This window comes from Poecilia reticulata, chromosome 22 (genome assembly GCF_904066995.2).
Source record: "Poecilia reticulata chromosome 22, P_reticulata-male-v2, whole genome shotgun sequence".
NCBI classification, from domain to species: Eukaryota; Metazoa; Chordata; class Actinopteri; order Cyprinodontiformes; family Poeciliidae; genus Poecilia; species Poecilia reticulata.
In genome coordinates, this window is record NC_088851.1 from 19611506 (window position 1) to 19631758 (window position 20253).

The 20253-nt window shown below is 38.7% G+C and overlaps 1 protein-coding gene across 3 annotated transcripts in view; it reads right to left on the reverse strand.

Annotated features, from left to right (window-relative positions):
* Window positions 1-18985, reverse strand: part of tmem63c (transmembrane protein 63C) — a 35474-nt gene extending 16489 nt beyond the window's left edge. The window contains exons 1-4 of one of the 3 annotated variants that reach the window (XM_008400208.3): window positions 18846-18985; window positions 6391-6616; window positions 1935-2014; window positions 1086-1173 (exon numbers count right to left, since the gene is read on the reverse strand). In XM_008400208.3, coding sequence (XP_008398430.1) covers window positions 1086-1173; window positions 1935-2014; window positions 6391-6600 — 378 coding nt within the window. In that variant the 5' untranslated portion in view covers window positions 6601-6616; window positions 18846-18985. Of the gene's footprint in view, window positions 1-1085; window positions 1174-1934; window positions 2015-6390; window positions 6617-18280; window positions 18654-18687; window positions 18712-18845 lie in introns of those variants that run through there. The other 2 variants (XM_008400210.3, XM_008400207.3) reach the window with 2 other exon arrangements.
* Between the last annotated feature and the right edge of the window lie 1268 nt (window positions 18986-20253).

Here is a 20253-nt window from a genome sequence, read left to right on the forward strand (position 1 = left end):
CAAAGATAATGGTGCAGTAGGAAAACAGGCCTTTACTACCTTATAAGCATCAACTTGCTGCTATACTTTTGCCCTCGTGATGGTCTGATAGGGTTCAATTTGTCATTGGATGGTGTCCATGACCTTCTGCCAACTAACACAAGTTCATGGAAAAGTGAGAACATATATTTTTTTTAACCTGCATTTTGTACAATTCAAAATTTAAAACACTAAATAGATGATCAAATGTGCAATGATTCAAAGATGGAAACTGTCCAGAATTGTGGTTTCATGTTTTCAAACACTATGCATGCTGGGTAAAACGCAATTAGAAGATTATTTGAGCAACTTGAAATCTCTAGAACTTATATTTAATAAAAAAAAATAAATAAATAACAGTTTTTTTTCTTGACTTCCCAGTTCGTTGTAGCAGGTGGCTGCTCACACTGAGCCAGGTTCTGGTTCTGCTGGAGATTCTTCCTGTTAAATGCTTTTTAAATCCAGATTAAACCAGTTCTTTTTATTCATTAGTGAACAAAAAGAATCATAAAGATCAAGGAACAGACAGAACAGGAAGAAAGTTGTGGAGAAGTTTAAAGCCGGGTTAGGTTAAAAATGTCACCCGCATCTCTACACTGGAATGTGTGATCATGGAGTTTTTCTGATTTTAACAAGCAACACACTTTGGAAAACATTAATGTTCTTATTGCTTCAAAATGATGCACTTCTTATTGTTGGCGTCTCTCATAAAATCTACATAAAAACATTTAAGTTTAGGGTTTTTGCCATAAAAAAAATTTAAATAGCAACACTTTCGACATGCACACGCACACTTTTTGTTGTGCTGCTGAACTAAATCTGTTTATATTGTTTTATATTGTTCCCGTTATTAATGAAACGAAGAAAAGTGTAAAACAAACAAAATAAAGCCTTCATTTAGCCATCCAGCAATAACAATTTAGATGGCAATTATGGCCTCTCGTGTTAGCTTTCCAATAATCTTTAATAAATTAAGTAACTTCTGAAGTTATGTTTTCTCAAATAAAATGGGTCATTTGGTTTTAGCTTCATCATGGTTCATCATGGTCAATGGCTCCAAAACTCACCATGTCCTTTGTCTCAGAGTCGGAGGGGCTGGACTCTGAGGGAGATTTTTCTTTTTCACTCGGTTCGCCATAAAACAGGGATGTAAGACTAAGGAGGACAAGAAGGAACAAAATAACATTTTTAACTGTCACTTATGGTCCATCATTGCCCCAAATAAACAAATATTAGGTGCCAGGGGCTTTGGAGTCAGGAGGACCTCAAAAACAAGCATGTGACAAAGTAAGTGGATATCAATCCTTAGGCTTCACCACTGTCTATTCAGCTGAATGTCAAATTAGGCAGCATAATTCAATTACATAAAGGGAGGGCCGTTTGGGAAAATGCACAGATGCTGCCTGGCTGCTCGAGCTGTGAAGCGTCCACCGGACAGGCAGGATTAATCAAGCCCACAATGTAGGGTGCTGAGTGAGCAAGAAAACCCACAGAACAGACTCATTTAACAACTTTAAATCATCCTCCAAATACTGACTGAACAGTGGGAAACCTGTGCATATGTCGATCTGCTCATTCTAGTAAAAATAATCCTGGGCATGTTTAATATTACCAATTAAAAAAGGAGAAATAAAACATAATAATGAATTTAATTTCCATTTACAGTGAATAAACACAAAAGATGAATATACAGTTAAAAGATATTACTTCAGTACACCCATAATTGGAAAACTCCAAAGCAACTTATTCTAAAATTAGGTTATTCAGTAGTAAAGGACTGCATGTGCCATCTTTGTCCACCAGCAGAGGGAGCTGTTCCACTGAGCATAATTTCTCCCATCTTGAACATTTGGATGAGCCTCGGAGGCTGCAGAGTATAAGATTTTTCTGATTAGGGTGGCGAATGAGGGATTTACCTGTCATTCTCCATAACCAGAGCCAAACGACCGTAGTCCCAGGCAGCCTTCCTCAGACAAGAAAAGATGAGCAATAACAACTGCAACACAAAAAACGGAAATGATTTCAGAGCTTCTGGGAAATAAGATATCCTCAGTCAAACACTTTGTTCTTATAAGCTCCGGCTCAAGTGTCTCCTTAATGTTTGATCAAGGAGCTGCCTCCAAAATCTCCGTCTTGCATTCAGGAAATTCAAACATTTTGTTGCAGCAACAAGGAGCCATCCTCCTTTTTTCCCCTGTACTTTCTCGTGTGTGGTTGTCTTGGAAACTATCAGAACCGGGTCAGCGTGAACGCATGAACACATGCCATGCAGCTATGTCAGATCAGAGTGGTCAGCTGCAAAAAATAAACCTGAATAACCTCAAATGGATGTCAAGCAGTTTGTCTCAAGCAGGTTTAAAAAACAACAACAAAAAAAAACCTATTCACTCAGTACAGTTGGAAAGTGGAGTTAAGTGGTGTCCACGGACATAACTGAAAGGTCATGGATGAACGATGATGAATGCAAATTGAGTAAAAGTGCTGATGAGCTTTTGATTTTAATGGCAGCATTAAATCATCTCCTGTTCTGAGCCAATTTAGACAGCTGTGTTAATGGAGGAAAGCGCCCATAAATGTTGAATGATTCAATCTTTAAGCAATGAAAACACAGCAGAGGCCCCTGGATGAATGATGGGCTACCGTTTATCCTAGTATTTTCTCCTCCCTCGTCATTAAACACTTCCCTGTTTCGAAGTGTGGCTCTCCTCTATAACTCCCGCACATTTTATTCAGTGTGATGATGGGATTAATGCGGAGGCGTCCTCCTGTCACCTGGAGGGAAACACGCTTTGACTCATGCCCATCATTAGGAGACAGCGTTCGAACCCTCTCTGTTGGCTTGACAACCCAGCAGTCATAAGATGAGCCAATTAAAAGATGGAGGCTGCTGATCAAGAGCGGAGATCAAGACTGATGAGGCCTGACGTTGGAAATGAGCCGGCTGACAGCTGCAAGTTGAAGTCTATTATTATCTGGAAGGCTGCAACAGAAACAGCACACCCGTGTTTGTAAATAATGCACAAACTGGATTCTCAAAAGTATATTTAACTTGACATGTGTGACAAGAATGTGATGTATTTGCATTTCTGTTTATGGACATGATTATGGGGACCAAAATCTCAGATCAAATTGAGTGCAGCTGGGTTAAAATTAGAAACTCTTTTGTTGTAAACGTAAACTTTCTCACATGGTGTCACATTAAAGTGTATTTTGGGGGATTTTATGCAAAATTCCAACAAAAAAGTAGGGCATATTTGTAAGGTGGAAGGCTAGCGGGTGCATGGTTACAGAATTCTTTAACACATTTCTAAAGTGTGAGGCATGCACTTACATTCAGTTCCTCTGAATAAATACTTTGTAGAAAAACCTTTTTTCATAGAATTACAATTAATCTTTTGCAGTTTTGGATATCTAGAGAGTCAAATAAAAATATGAAGCCCATTTGCCTTTGCAAAATAGTTGAGTCTGGACATGAATATTAGTTTTGCCACAATCCTCAACTGGACTTTGACTGGGCCATTCTAGTACAAGACCCTTTTACACTTTTTTTTTAACAGAACATTTGTTCTTGTTCCATTTTGGTCAGATTTGTGGAGTGTAAATCTTACAGCTCCCCTGTCAACAGATTCTTCCACCTAAGCTGTGAATCTCTGCAGCTCCTCCCAAGCTTTACCTTCGACTTGTGTTCCTTGACGCTGTTTTTTTCCACCATGTTATCTAAACAGTCTAAATATACGTTACACATAGACAAATTCCATTTATTAATTAGTTGGAAATGGCCCTGATTTGATTTAGGGGTACCAGAGTGAAAGGGGCTGAATACAAACACATGCCACACTTTTCAGAGTCATTTGTAAGAAATGTTGAAAACCTCATCACTCTTTGCTTCCACTTTACTTTTTTGCAGTCACATAAAATATATATTGACGTTTTAATTGTAACATGACCAAATGTTGAAGTTCTGGGGGTGTGAATACTTTTCAAAGCACCATTACCCTGGGGCATAAATCTTATTTATGCATTTGAAACTAGAGACAAATTATACTGACAATATGCACAATATTAAAACTGCAAGGGACCGTTAGAAAACAACAAATATTGCATTTCCTATTACATTACAAAAGTGTTGGGTGGAGCCTCACTGCAGCCGATGCAGACATGCTTTCGTCCAAGTTGCTAAAGGTCACAGAGAGTGGTGGCAGCAGCATCGTAATGACAGAGGAGAGAAACAGAAGGGAGGAAGACGAGGATTTACGGCGACACTGAAGCTCTCAGAGGAATGACACATGATCTCTCTTAGAAAGTCTAAATCATTTTCTCAAAAACAAAACTATGCTCATCCATCACACTCTACTTGTCAGCTTGCATCGATCTGCTCGTGATACCTAAACAAGGTGATGGCAGCTTCAGACTTATTTAGAAACACTGCTATCAGTCAAACCTGTCTAAGGTGCAGCGGTAGACAAAGGCAAAATTACTGGAAGACTTTTAAAGAGATTGATCCCATTTCAAAACGTGTTTTTAAAAATTTAAAATTGATTTCTGTTAACTTTGAGTCAATCGACATGTCCTCGAAAAGGCAAGAAACTCAAATCTGTCTCCCAAGTCTGCCAGCAAGCTGAATTGGTCACTGCTGTGATGGAACCTCATGTTGTTCAACTCAGTTTAACGCCAACTCCACCATAACCAGCTCTGTAGCTTCTGATCTCCAACTAATTTGCTAGGAATACAGGTGCCTCTATGATCAGAACCTGATGGCAATTTTTACTTACCCATATAAATATTTCAACATTATTAAGTAACGTGAGTAGGTCAATTTTATTTATCCAGCACCTTTCAGACAAAAATCCCAAAGTCCATCAAATAGAAACCTACAGGCAGGAAACATAAGAATACATGACCTATATCAGATCGAGATAGAGCTTCACAATTATACATACAGGCTAAAACACTTTGGATGAAGTAAACAACAAAGAGACTGCACACTGTTTGTTGGTAGTCCATAAATTTTGAGCAGAGTTAAGATAGGCCCAACAAGTAAAATTTATATCTGCACAGAATATCAAGAACAATGTTTTATGGAAAGAATAGACAAAGATTGGGTTATTTTGTCAAATTGACATAAAAAAATGTTTGAAGGGGTTAAGATGCATCAACTATTGAGTAAGGCAGTGACAGTAAGATGATGACCAAGTTCCATGTACAGTAATATAATTAAGACCAAAAAATACTTCCAAATTCAGTAACTACCCCAAGACAACAGCTGGAAGGTTAAAACTTAGCCACTTCTGAAAATGCCCAAACTTTGATCCTACTAAAAGTCTATGGATTTTGCTTAAAAGTGTGAGCCGTACCAGGAGACCATCCAATTTGAAAATGCTCCACCATTTCTGATAGAGTAACTGGTCAAATATCCAACCAGCTTCATGCAAGAAGCATTTTGATTTCTTCAAAAGGCAAGGTGTCTCTCTGTAACCTGATTGGTTATAGTAGTAGGAGTGTACTAATATGTGACCCTAAAAGTATAATTTTGACACTAGGTAGAAAATAAATGATGCATTCAAACCATATACATGTGAAGTTGTTGGTCGCATTATCAGCCTGTCCATTTTTATCACCACTGCATATATCAAAGGAGATCTGTTATGAAAATGTAGATTTTTTTGCACTTGCATTTGGGTCTCATGGGCTTCTAAAAACAACACAAATACCTAAAAATCCCCTTGTGTTTCTTGACAATAAGTTAATATTTTTTTGATGTCTGGAAAAGGAGTAATTTCAAAAACCTCTCAACTGTTACGTCACATTCGACAGACACTGCTCCGTTACCTAGCAACCCAAGCAGAGCTCCAACACATTTGGTCAGCTAGTTTAGCCGCTGTACACGCTGTACAATGGCTGCTGGAAAAGACAAGTGTTTTTTTGTTGACTAACTATTCAGATACCACTTGATGCATTCTCGTTGGTTGTGCAGGAGGCTCTACTTCTGCTTTTCGGAAATAAGCAGTTGTATAATTGTGCAGCCATTTTCACGTGAGATGAAGTGGGTGTGTGGTCAGCAGCAGTTGATTTAGATGAAAAGTGACAAGAGGCCCTAAAACAGCTCATTCTGAAAGACGCTCAAAACAGGCAGAACTGAGCAGACCAAAATCTCATTATCCAACAATGATTTGGTTTAAAAAATGTAATGAGCATATTTCAAATGCTCATTTGAAATATGCTCATTATTACGGAAGCATAATAGGTAATCTGTAGAATTAAATTACTGTTTTCCACTAGTTATAAAGCACAAGTTTTCAGAAAACCAGGACAAGCTGCTATTGGACAGATGAGTGAACAGACTTCTTGGTGAGAGTGTGTGAGAGTCTGTACCATCCAAAGCACCGCATTTATGAAGAGGACCGTGGGCACCCCACCAAATGGCAGGCCCTGGAGGACGCTGTTGCGAGAGTGAGAGCGGAAGCATTGCTCTGCCGTGCTGTTTTCTTCCCCCGATGGCTGCAGGAATCCCAAGACATCCAGCTCGACGTGCCGCAGCGCCACAGGGGGCGCTCTGGTCTCCAACAGCTCTGATGACTCCATCAGGACTGGATCATATCTGACAGAGGAGACAGACAAAAGGTACACATAAATGCATATTCTTCTTTTTGTGTTAACATAGGTGAGGAAATGACAAGAGGACATTTATGAATATGCATTTATATTTCAGGAGAATCTTTCATAACAAAATAAAGCATAGATTCTTTACTAAAAATGTTTTTAAAAGCCATCATTCACAAAACATATATTCACAAAACTGTACAATAGACATTTTTATGCAATAGATTAGTCACAGCGAAAGGGGATGTTTAGTAACAAGTGGCGAAAGTGTGAATGATTTTTTTAATTAGCAAGTGGCACTTTACGTAAGTGGAGTTAGTACCAGAGCATTAAGCGTCATGGTCCGTTAGCAGCAACTGAGCTGTGCTGGGCATTTTATTTAACAAATTGAACAAGAGCTGCTTCAAGTACATAAAATACTGACTTATACAGCGATGGCTATTGTAAAACTTAGATGCTCCAATAAGCACCACTTACTAAAAATACAGCATTTACAATGTTACAGACAGAAGGTGTTATTTAAAAGTAGAAGACAGAATATTATTAACCCTGAGCAGGTGTTAGAATCCGTTTTTCCACATTTTGTAACATTAAAACAAGGGACCTCAGTCTAGTTTCATCTGAATATATGCGATACATCAGACAGGTTAGAGATGAAGGTATTTAGATGTTCAAAGCAGGGTAGGGGACAAGCAAAAATGAGGAAGCAGGAGGTCTGAACTTATAATGTACATTGACTTCAACAAACAGCCAGAGCTACAATGGAATGGTTTACTTCCAAGATCCAAAAATGGCCAAGTCAAAGTCCAGACATAAATAAAGTCCAAGTTCACAGTGCTTCTCCACCCAGTCTGATTGAGCTTCTAGTGTACAAAAAAAAAAGAAAAAGATGTGTGACACACCCTAATAAACTTCCAGCTGTAATTCTAATGACTCCTTCACAATTTTGCAGATTCCCATTTGTCAAAAACTTATCAAAAAATGTGCTGGTCTATCAAAAGAGATCGCAGTAAAAGTCCCAAATCTAAGATCAGTGATTCCTTAAAAGTGAATCAGCCATTGTGAAAAATCTAGAAACACCATGTCCTCATTTGTTCTTTATGTCGGGTATGAAAGCCTGAAAACATATTCAGTGTATTAACAGATTGTTGTCAGAGCCTGCAGAGCATCCATTGGTCAGTGCTGTGACCACAGAGCTGAGGTCTGAACCATCTGTCCTCCAGCAGCACATGCTAATCTCACTTTCGATCAATACATTACCGACCCTCAGCTGCCCGGCTTGTGTACCTTCCTCAGTGAATAAACAGAGGCAATGGAGAAGCAGCACAGTTCAGACAAAGCTCTGCATCAATACAGCAAATTCAGTTGACTGTTATGACATCAGCTAGATCAGATCAGGTTTCACGATGAAAATATAGATTGCTCTTCATAGTAAATTCGCAGCTCACCCTGGAGCAGTAAATGTCAGCTAAAACTATCTCAATCCTGCAAGTTAGCACATTGTGACTCAAGGTCTTCAAGCCTGCCTCCTATTATCGAACAAACTGTTGGCGTGATTCATCACTAAAATGACGCCGCTTCCTAAGGGCGTTTGCCATACTTTTGAGAGTTATAACTTGGCATTTGTTGGGCAACTGAAGCCCCAGCAGAAGCAACAATGTAGGAGGAGAGAAGAGCAAAAATACAACACAGTAGAGAATAAGAGGCTCCTTCTGCACCACTGTGAGCTCCTTCGCATCTCCTATTGAGAAACGTGATCGCCAACAGTCAATATTCAGATACTGAACCTCCCTGTTGAGACGACAGGAAGGAGATTCCCAGTGGGTACATCTGAAGGAAAATTTATAACATGCTAGTCTATAGAGCTGTTTCCATAGAAACACTTTAAATTAACCTAAATATGAAATTTCAAGTGTTTATACACATATAGCAATAAATTGAACTTGATCACTGAGGCCTGTGCAAAGGCCTGTTGGTAAAGTGTTTTTCACCTTTTATGCAAAACAAAATATCTTTTAGAAATCCTACGTTTTACTTGCAACCAATCAAATCTCCAAATTCTTACGGTATTGGAGAGTAAAAGTTACAAAACTTTTCACTCTTTTAGAAACCATCTGATACTGGCCAGGCATTAAAACCTGATTTCTCACTAGAAAACACAAAATTACAGCAACATTTACATAAAAAACAACAACAAAGGTTTCCAACAGAATCCACTCCTCAACACAGCAGCTACATTATATTACCTTGTCCTTCCCCACTGACCACAGGATGTTATGAATTTTACTACACTACTGAATATCTTGACACTTTTAAACATTAGCTTCAAACTGCATCTTGCAGGTAAGAAGATGCAGGTACAAAGTACAAAAAGGAAGCTATCCAATTTGGATCCAACTTACCCTTTTGTGAATTTAAACAAACTTCCAGTGATTTCTATTTAGCAGCTTAAAATTAACCTGTCGTTTTGTGTCTTTGATGGTTAAACATGCGGGCGTGGTCATGAGCAAAAATGTAAGTTCTCACCATAAAATGTGCAATTTACCATGTATGCAATCTGATCATCACAAATTGCCATCAAAACACAGCTACCATTTAATTTTGTAACACTTTAGGTCCACCCACAAACAGAAAATCACATACTTTATATCACATTTACACTGATGTCATGTACTTAAAACATATCAGGAAGTCAATTATTCTAGATTGTAATCCTCACCATTCCTTGGCTTAAAAAAACCCCATTTTATTCATTATTTTCTGACACTTTCACTGAATGTTAATTTTTAGGCTTGTAAACAGCACCACCTATTGACTACCTAATGTTATGGTGAGCTTAGCCAGGAACACATTGAGGTGGTGGTGATCAAAAACATTGATTACAAAACACTGAAGGGTTAAATAGTAAGTAAAGTAAATCTCACTATGAAGCATCTTATGTATGACCGTATTGAATCTGAAAGTTATTCTCAATGCAGCAAAACACTGTGCATTAAAAAGGATTGAGGCTAATTAAATATATCTTGCAACTGAGGCCGATATATAGGAAATTATAAAACAAGCCTTGTATTTACAGTGCTAAACCTAATTTTATTGAGTCTTATATTTGTAAATATTAGCTTCAGACAGAATTATTCTCATATTATCAATGTTCCTGTTAACCAGAAGGGCGCAGAGCAGCTGTGTGAACAGTAACGTGAAGTGACAGCAGCTAAATCAAACAGAAATCACGCCTTATTGAGGAGGATAAACATAATTATGTAGCTGCAACCTGGAAACATGCTGAGCCTCAACAGAGTCATCCAGAACGTTTTCTGCTCCTGCTGATACTTACTTTGCTTTCTGCTGTCTGTGATGAGAACAGAGAACTCCTTCATCCCCCCTCCTTTAGAGATAGACAGGCTGCTGAGCGATACAGGCCAGCTCAATACACGCTTCGCACAGCATCTGTGTAAACGCCACAGCATGACTCAGCACTTCCATGCAAAGAGACTGCTCCCATCTCATCCCCTCGTGTACAGTATGAACACTCCAACAAGCTCATGCTGATCCATTTCTCTTCCAGCTTACCCAACTCTGCAAATGTGGTTGTCTTTCTAATCCTTCCTCTCTGCTTGTCGCCCTCCTCCTCTGAATCGGGCTCCGAAAGCCAGCGCAGCAGATTTACAAACTGATGTTTGGCTGGTGAAGCAGGATTGTGGCCAGCTCTTGCAGGAGGAGTGAAATCCCTCAAGCACACCCAGTTCAGACAATTAATAATCGCAGATGCTGAAGTCAGTAGGGGAGCTGACAGCTGGTTAGAAAAGACACCCGAGTTTGGTTTAGGAAAAAAAAAGGCTAGCGGTAAGAAAAGCAAACTCATGTCAGCTAATCTGTTTACTGCAGCAGAAGAAACAGCTGAGACTTGTCTGTGTACGTGTGTGTGTGTGTGCGTGGGTTGGCACTACTCACACTGTGAAGATCTAAACATGTTTATTTAGTCACTTAATGAGGACATGTCCTCTTTATCCAGTCTCCATTAAATGAAGGATGATAATTTATGGAGAAGTCAGGCTTTTGTCTTTGAGTTGGAGTGAAGATATGCCACAGGCGATTTCAGGCAAAAATAATTATTAGACTGCCAGCCAGAGGATCAATAAGTTGCAATAAACTAATTGAAACCAGATATATCAGTCTCCCCAACAACACTTTAGTTACACTCGCCATAGACAGTTTCAAATAAGCTTACTTTTCATTATTTTACCAGCTGCATATTTTAGTTCATGGAAGAAATAATTAAATACAAATAGACAACTTAATTTTAGTAGTGAAACAAGCTCATAGTGACAAATTGAACCATTATCTAGCTGTAAATCTGCAGCTTGTGCAAAAGAGGGACTAAACCTGTCACAATAAGCAATTAATCTCATGATCAAATAAAATGAGCTCGATAACTTCCATTCTGATGATTAGTATTTTTTGAAGGACAATTTTTCTTAAAGAGAACAATCCATTTATGGTTCCGAGTTTGTGTGGTTTTTATTCGCTTTTTATTAATTGTTCTTGGATGCGTTTTATTTTGGATATTTAAATTGTCTTCCAATGTGGAGTGGCCTTTATAAAATTAAAGTTTATTAATCTCTGAGAGGGTGAACTTACATTAGTATGCCACCATCGATATATTACTTGAAAATGGGCTCAAAAATAACATTAGCATTTATCACAATCATTTCTAGGACGATTTAATAACTTTGTAAAGGTTAAGGTAATGTCTTGAGTTAAAGACTGAAACTTAAGACATTTACTAGCTACCTGAAACTGTCATTTAAGTCTCATAATATTTGTTTTTGCCATGCTATAATTGGAAACCGATTAGTAATCCAATTTTTCATTTACCATTTTAAAATCGGATTGAGTTGAAGCTCCCAGCTGTATGACACTCCCATAACCATCGCACAGCAATGGCTGACAGCACCTATAAAGCTTTCATGAATTGTCAAATTTTCAATTGGATAAAAAAACATTGCCTGCCTGAAAGGAATGAGGGAGCGACGGCTCCGCAGTCTCAGAGGAATGGGCCATAAATAAAACGTTTGCCTCTGTTGACATATGAACCGCTGCAACTAATCAACTGGTCGTCTCTGTGAGAGAAAAAGGCCAACATCAAGGATGCTTCACCGCCTCGGTGAAAATGAGAATCATGGTTGCAGGGATGCACTTTCCCTCTTAACTGCAGCCTTCATAAAGGCTGTTTTCTCTTGTGATGCTTTTTGCTTTTGGAAGTAGAAAACGACTCATTCAGCATGACTCTGCTATATGGTTAAAGTTTCACTTGATTTTTGCCTCAATTCCTGTAAAATGTGTGTTATTTTTTTCCAACAAGTGTTCTGCCTCTGAATTACTGTTATTTTTAAATGTGCCATGCATAGAATATGTTAACACAGTAGTTTTTTTTTTACTTCACATAAGGACATCAGGGAATACAGGAGAGCTTCATGTTGGTTGTTTTTACATATTTGTTAAAATTCTCACTATGTCCTGACAATATAACATAAGACGGATAATCTATGAGAAAAAAAATAAATCAAGCTCCTATGCCTCCTAAGCAGATTTATGGTGTGAATGGATGTTTTTTCTGAACTTCACAGAAGTTGCTGGTGTGTGTTTTGATGATGTTACAGTTGAGCTGGGGGTGTTGGATGAGTGGATGGCCAAGCCTCATCAGATTCAGTCTGAAGGGGGAAAATGGGCGGAGGCGTGAACACAATCTGCTCACCACCTGCTCAGCAGAGGAGAAGGGAAGGGGCTTTGCCTCTCTCACGGCTCACTCTCAAACACAGACCGGTGAGTTGTGTTTGCTTCACTGCTCAGTCTGGCGTTCCCTTTATGCAGTATGTTTCAGGGGGCTGAACGATCCATATCATGGCTGGAACGATGGCTGCAAAAGGGGGCCATGTTCATCCAACTTAACACCTGCTTCCTGTCTGGATTCACATAAGCCTCCCCCTTGAGGGCTGTCCGGCTGCTGCTACATAGACTGAACCGCTCCTCATTAGGTCCCATCTGGGCTCTGTGGAGCTACATGCAGCAGGATGAATGTGAAATTGACCAGTTCAACAATCACATTTTGCATGTCTAGATATTGTGGATTATTCCACTCCTATCTTCTCAATTCACAAATGCACACATCACTTAAAAGAGCAAACAACCTAACAAAAGACTGTTTACTTAGGACTGCAAATGCTCTTAGTATCCATCTAACTACCAGAGTTAGAGACTTTCAATAGTATTTTGTCAGATCACAACAAGACCCTTCAGCATAATTGATTGTATGTAATACACCAAACAAAACAATCAAAGTTAAATAGATTACATTTTGTTTATTGATAAAAATCTGAATCAGTCCCCTTAACTCTGATATCCCTAAATTCAATTCTTGTGCAACCAAATGCTTCCTAAAAGCATCGTTAGGCTAAATGTGTACAAGCCACACTGTTCAGATTTATGACGGTGAACTATTTACCACTTTGTCTTTATCATATAAATCACACTGAAACTTTTCTATGAGTTTGAAATGTGACACTAATACTTTAGCAGTGCTGAAAATATTCATTGCATAAAAAGTGCCTCATCATGTCTTCCTGCTCAGCTGTGTCTTGCCTTTCTGATTTAACTTGCAAATAACTTCAAGAATGCATTTAATTCAAAGTGCCGTAAACACATTAATTTCTTACACTAATCCTGAAAAGTTCAATCTCACTTTCTGCCAGGTGGTTGCATATTTAGGAAGAAAAAAACAAACAGTTTATTAAAAAAAAGGAGCCAGTGAGAAATGACAAATGAGAATAGATGATGATGTCTGCACAAACCCATGAATATTTGATGCCATGTATAGATGATAGATTACCAAGAGCTCTTTGTTAGTCTGTATAAATCAGTGATGATGCTGCGTGCATCGGCATCAATCCGATGGACCCCTGTGGAACAGGAAAACTCACAGCTTGAATCTTAAATAGCAGGGAGCCCACACTCCGCCACAAGACGTAAAAAGAACAAAGCGGAGCCTGAAGAGAAGCGCGGCTGCGCTTAAATGACAGATGGAATACAAATGGAGGTTTCACAGCTATCCGTGGCATCATCAAGCCTCTGTTTGTGTTTGATTTTCTGTCAAAAGGGGGTTTTACCAGAGTGCTATCCGACTGTCTCATTTATACCCAACAGCCTGAGACATGCGGCCGGGGAGATGACTCACATGAATACAACTCACACATGATGCAATCATCCTGGTACACTCATATTAATTATGTTGGGGACAAATTGTCCTTATATTCACACAGAGAGGACCTGAATACGTGCAGCACTACACATCTCACTCCCAATAATAGCCAGCACTGCAATCATCACCTCCACAGGGAACACGTGGGGAAGTCTATAAGATAACCGTTTGGTGGTGTGAATGGAGTCTCTGCTACAGTGTGAATCCTTTCTATTCCTCTTCATCTCTCATTTGCTTCATTTTTAATTATTGCAAACACACTGGTCTCCTTATTCCTCTCTCGCCAAAGAAGTCCCTCTCAATATGCATGGCATGCATCTGACTTATAAAAAGGGATCTTTCTGCATCAGCTTCACTATTTGTAAGGTTTGATCACTTTGCCTGAGCCCCTTTCCTGTTCAACATGATGCAACAAGCCAACAGAACTAAGTAAAAATATTTAATTATTCTTACAAAGGCTTAAAGAGCAAATATGGACCAAAACACCAGAAAAACTGAAAATATGAAAGAAGAATTTCATTATGTGTAAAGGGCATGTTTCATCTGGATCAGTAAAACAGGAATATGATACCACATGTGGACAATAGCATTGCATGTCTAACAGGACAGTATTGAAGCATGTCGATCTCTACGGCTTTTCAAAAGAAATACGTTCAGTAGATGTAAAGCTGGTTAATGGCAAAGTGCAAAAAGGATAGATTAAAACAATTCTGCTACAAAATTGTTTGTCCAGGAAAAGTGAGGAGCTATGCTGAAATTAATAAGAATAGGCAATAAAAACTGTTTTGGTTTTGGAAACATTTTTGCCCCAGAATAATCAATCAATCAAATTTTATTTGTATAGCACATTTCAGCTGCAAGGCATTTCAAAGTAATGAAACTTGATTACTAGGGAGTTAACAGCCAGACCACAATCAAGCCTCAAGCTATGGAGCATGAAGTTTATCATGTAAAAGAATGCCTTCAACACTTATGTATTCCCAAACAAAACAAATGTTCTACTAATGTTCACAGCGCAGATGAAATTCACTCTCTACCAGATAAATACAGTCATCTGTGACTCGTTTTCTCTGTATGTGAGCCAAATGAATGAGTGTGATTTTATTTCAGTATTGCAACATATCTTCCATTTATCATATGTTGTGGATAAACTGCAGAAGGACAAAGTTTGAGTGGCATGACACAATAAGTTAGCATACTGTATTAAAAGCTAAATTACCATATTACAGTTCAACTCTTGGCAATAAAACAATGACTGAAAGTAGAGAAAACTGATACAACCACTGCAGTGTTTGCCAACATAAAGCTGGCTATTCAGGTGACACAGATGTTGATGCATTCATGAAGATATCACACCATATCTGAAACCTGTAAAAATGTTTAAAAATATAATTTTTGTCAAAAGAAGACATTTGCAAAATAGCGCTTTTAAATTATTCCAGACTGCCAGTTTGTTACGTCTTCAAATTCCTGCTTTCTAGGCCAGATTTCAAAAACTTTCCCCACCTTACAAACTCAAATTTGAACTGCAAAATTACTTAAACTTCCGGCTGTGTTCTTGGATGTCGTTTCCTTGCCTTTTTTTTGTTTTGACCAATTACATTTTTTTACAATTTTGATCAATAAAATTAATTTAACTGGTGTGAGCTAGAAGCTAGAACAGAACTGAGAAGGAAAAGTTATTAAAAAAATACTGATTATATCAGCTTTAACTTTAACCAAACATATTTCATTTCGATTCTGAAGGAAGTGTGTCTTTCTGTGTTTGCCAGATTCTTTTATCAATCTCCGCTTAAAACCTCCTGAATTATTAATGTCTGCGTGATACTTGAAGACGACCGGCATTCATTTGTTCTCCCTTAGGGGCCTCAGAGTGCACTTTTCCATCCCCTGTATGGGATCAAATTTTGAAAGCAACAGTACGCTGCAAAATTATCGCATTATTAAAATCTGAGAGGAAAAATGAATTCAAGCACAAGCTTGACTATAAGAACACCAATGATTTCTACAGTGCATGTGCTTGTGTCAGTTCTTTGTAAAGATATTCACACACATTGACCTTGGATACAATTTTGTATTATTGTGGTCACAAACATGGGTTTGTTTAATTGAGTATTTATCCGATAGATTTCTTCAAAGTAGAGATCCAGTTTGAAGTAGGTGTAAAATTGTTGTGTGACAAAAACTACAAATGTACATCAGCCCTATCAGCCCCTTTTTAATTAAATTAATTTATCTCAAAGGGAAGAGAGTGCTTGTGGATGTTGATGCTGTGAGCACAAAGGATCTCCAGTAGCAGTCAGTCTTACAATAAATCTGACAAGGCCTCTGACTGAGATCCTGTCATGACAGGTCAACAGCTTAATTTCTGGACAGCAGAGAAGATACTCCGCAGTAACAAGTCCTGATAAACACCATCAGCAGTTGGCAGAAACTGCTAATCTACCTCATTTGCTTTTGCCTCTCCTTTGAGTCCTAAGTGTCAAATCTCCACCTAGAAATGTTAACTTATTTTAATTGTACAAAGTTCTTTAAATGTCCTGTGAGAAAATGTGCGTTGCCCATTTATTCATAACAACCAGTACCTTCAATATCTAGAGGTTATTTTTGCAACTTACTGTCTATTAAAAGATGTCAGATTAATTTCGCTCCTTGCTACGGCGGGAGTGAAATTTATCGTAATAACCCGTTATTGACTGGAAAGCGAAACGTCTCCCCTTTCAGAAACTGTTGGAAATTTTCAGGTAGCGCAAAGTGTGGATGAATTACAGTACTGCAGATTTGGCTGTGTCCAACACATTCACACTAGAAGGGTTAAATCTCTGTCTGGCATAATGGTTGGAAAAACATTGAGAAGTATTGCGCCACCATGAGCGGTCATTTTCCAGCTGTTCTGTGAGGATCCCAAACTTTTAGGATTTCTTTCACTTCAGAATAATCCACCACTTTATGTAAAGTTTGCAACACAACAAAATGAGAAGTTTAAGTGGTGTGAATATGTTTACAATGGTCTGCACTTGTCTGGCCTTCATTCCAACTCGGTGCATTAAAGAACACGCAGCCAGGAATAATCGAGCCTTTACAGCATGTTCGTTTGGAGGAAATGTTACGCTTTTCCCCCTTCATTGAGGGCATCTCCGGTGATACTGGATTAATGGCTTTTCAGAGGCAGCGAGGTTCGTCAAGCTCCAAGGAAACAGTCTATTTTTATAAATCTAAGGTTCTGAATAACATGAGGAAATATTTCTATTTTAGAATGATGCACATATGGGTGCCTGGAAACAAGATCCACTTCCTCTCCTCTAATGAACAACGCTAATTACCATCATCACGGTCATTTACCCGACGTTATCAGATGTGGTGAGCTTTCTAACACACATCTGGCAACATTAAAAGATGGGTTTTGAAAGCTCCCAATTATGGTGCGACATATTTTTCTGACCTGCTAAAATGTCAAACGTGAATGTGAATCTGGCATTTCTTAAGGTCATCTCCCTTCTCCACTGGGTAAAAATGACATCAGCATTTCTTTCTTTCAGAACATAGCAGACAGTCAGCAACATGTTTTATTGGAAATTCATGAGATAGACCAACATGAAGTAATACATAATGGCTTATTGGAAGAAAAAGTGAGGTATGTGTTTGTATTCAGCTCCCATCCCAGGTGAATAAATCAAGTACAAACATGGGTGTCCACTTAAGCTTACAGGCTTTGAATAGAGAACAATAATCAGAATAATCCAAAAGGTCCATTGCAACTTTGGAGGAACTACGAAGACAAATCGGGTCTAAGGAGACAGTGTTGAAGTAAAAAGCCTAAGTTGCAGCTTCAGTCTACTCATGTAGGGAGCACAGCAAACATCTAAAACAAGCTTCTCTGGTCAGATGACAATACTCAGATTAGGCAGTTTTAAAGGTGATGGGGGTGTACCTAAACACAGAGTGATCTGAGGAGAAATAATATTTAAGGCAGCACAGACTTGAGACTTGAAGAAGTTAACATGAAACCATATATAGAGCTTCAATGAAATAGTTTGAGGAAAATTAGAATTCAGACCCAAATCTGACTGAATCTGCAGCAAGGACTGAAAGGTGATGTTCACAGATGTTATCCATCCAGTCTGACAACCGCAAAGCTACAGATACAATCCAGCTTTGTTCTAATTGCAGCAAAAGGTGGCTCTAATGAGGCCGAATGCAAATGCCAACCACACTTTTCAGATTTCCATTTGCAAAAAGTTGTAAAACCCATAAATCATTTCCTTCTGTTGGTCTATAACCCCCACTAAATTACATTTAAGTTTGCAGTTGTAATGTGGCAAAATGAGAAGTTGAAAGGATACGAACAATTTTGCAAAACGCAACCAGCTTAATAAAATAAATCAACAGGTCAACATGTCTGCTCACCTGACCAAGAAAGGCTTTGTGTCTGTGATTCCAGCAGAGTCCAGACTGACAGGCAGCAGGGGGAATGCAGCCTGATCGCAGCATGAATGAACAGCCTCACAAATCAAACTATAATTTCCCAAAATCATAAACGTAAAACAACAACGAACGCTGAGTTTACCACCCCGCTGACTCTACAGGAGGAACAATAGGTGTTCGAGTGGGAAGAAGAACCGATGCACCTGCTTTGGGTGTAACACTATCTGACACGTTGCCAGGAACATCATCATCATCCTCCTCAGCAGAGGCAACATCAACCCGCGCAATGAACTTTTCCATGTTCACCTCATTGTCACGCCTTCTTTACATTTAGGAAACATCGAGGTTTTCTTTACCAAGCAAACAGCAAACATTTTTCGGCGACTCACTGTTCCTCCTGCTTGCTGCGGCACACCAATCTGCCAGCGCACCCACCTCTCCCTGTTGTGCGAGTTAATAAAGACGATTGCGCCAAAAACAGCACAATAAACCCCTTCAGTGCGCATTTAGGTCGCTGAACGGATAGTTTAAATTTCACATTGCTCACCTCTCGGAGCTTCCTGGTCGCTGGCGTTTGGCGCTGGTGATGAGGATGCTGCTTTTTTTTTTTTTTTTTTTCCAAGAAAGAAGATAAACTCCCACCTACTCAGGAACCGTCTGACAATTATCCCTACCGCGAAGGGAGCGTATGTAAATAATCACTACCCGTTTAATTCCGTTTTGCCATGACATAAAGATTAATCTTAAGAAATTAGGAATATATTTTCAACAGTTGTATCAGCGTGTGTGTCAGTTCACAAAATGAATCAAGAAGTAAGCAAAGGATAATTCAACCCAAATGCTCAGAAACATAAAACATTTAAACATAAAAAAACATGCTGTGCTGTGTATTGGCTAATTTAAAGGCATCATAGATGTTGGTTGTTGAAATTTACAGTGAAAAGAAGCTGGTTATCATAAAAACCTTTCTTGAAAATTTCTAGAACTTTATTGAGCTTGAGCCACTTTTCAAAGGAGAAAGGAGAAAAATATAAGTTTCTTGATGGTTTAAACATCCATGTGTTTGTGTTGGGACATCATTTTAAATCCCATATACATATACATTTTAGTTTGTGGTTGTAAAACGGGTGAAAAAAGTCCAAAGAATATGAACACTTTGCAATAAGTGCTCTCCAAGTTTTACAAGTGGACTGGAACAAATCATGACAGTCCCTGAACCCATCATCATTTTAACACCTGGCTCTTTGGTGTGGTTATACCTTTCTCAGCCAGTAAACTGAGAGGCAACTGTGAATTAATATATTGTTGATCTAAGAAATCTTCTTAATCCTGTGATTAAGCATTTTTATCCATATTGATCCAGATAGTGAACTGGGTGCATCCCATCAGCATGGGGTGAAACTTCAGTGCTCAAAACGAGCACTGAGCAGAAGACTTTGTTTCATGTGAAGCAGCTTTCTTCACCACTACAGCTAACTTCATGAGGGTAGCTCTCTTTTGGAAAAAAAATAGCTCTCATCCCCAGAGCACAGAGTAAAAATATTGTAGGATCAGTGCAAACAATCCCTTATGAGTCAGTTTATGTTTAATTCTGTTTAATTGTATTTGTCACTGCTTTGCAGGTGCTGTCCTACTGGATGGACATGATCTGCAAGAAAATGAGCTCACTCAACAATAAAGCGGTGAGAATAAAGATTACCTTGCAACGTGCAATATGTTAAGTGCATTATGGATTTTATTGGGTTGCATCCCAAAATACCTTTAATACACAAACCATCCTTGGTGTAGAATCATTGTTAACATTTTATATCCCACTAGTCACCATTTCTGCCATAAGCCTTTTCTGAATGCAGAGGATGGTGGAGTAATATATGCACAGTTGGACAACAGTGATGAAGCATGGCAGGTGGGTCACAGCAGAGCTGTTACCACAGGTTAGAAATCATACACTGAGT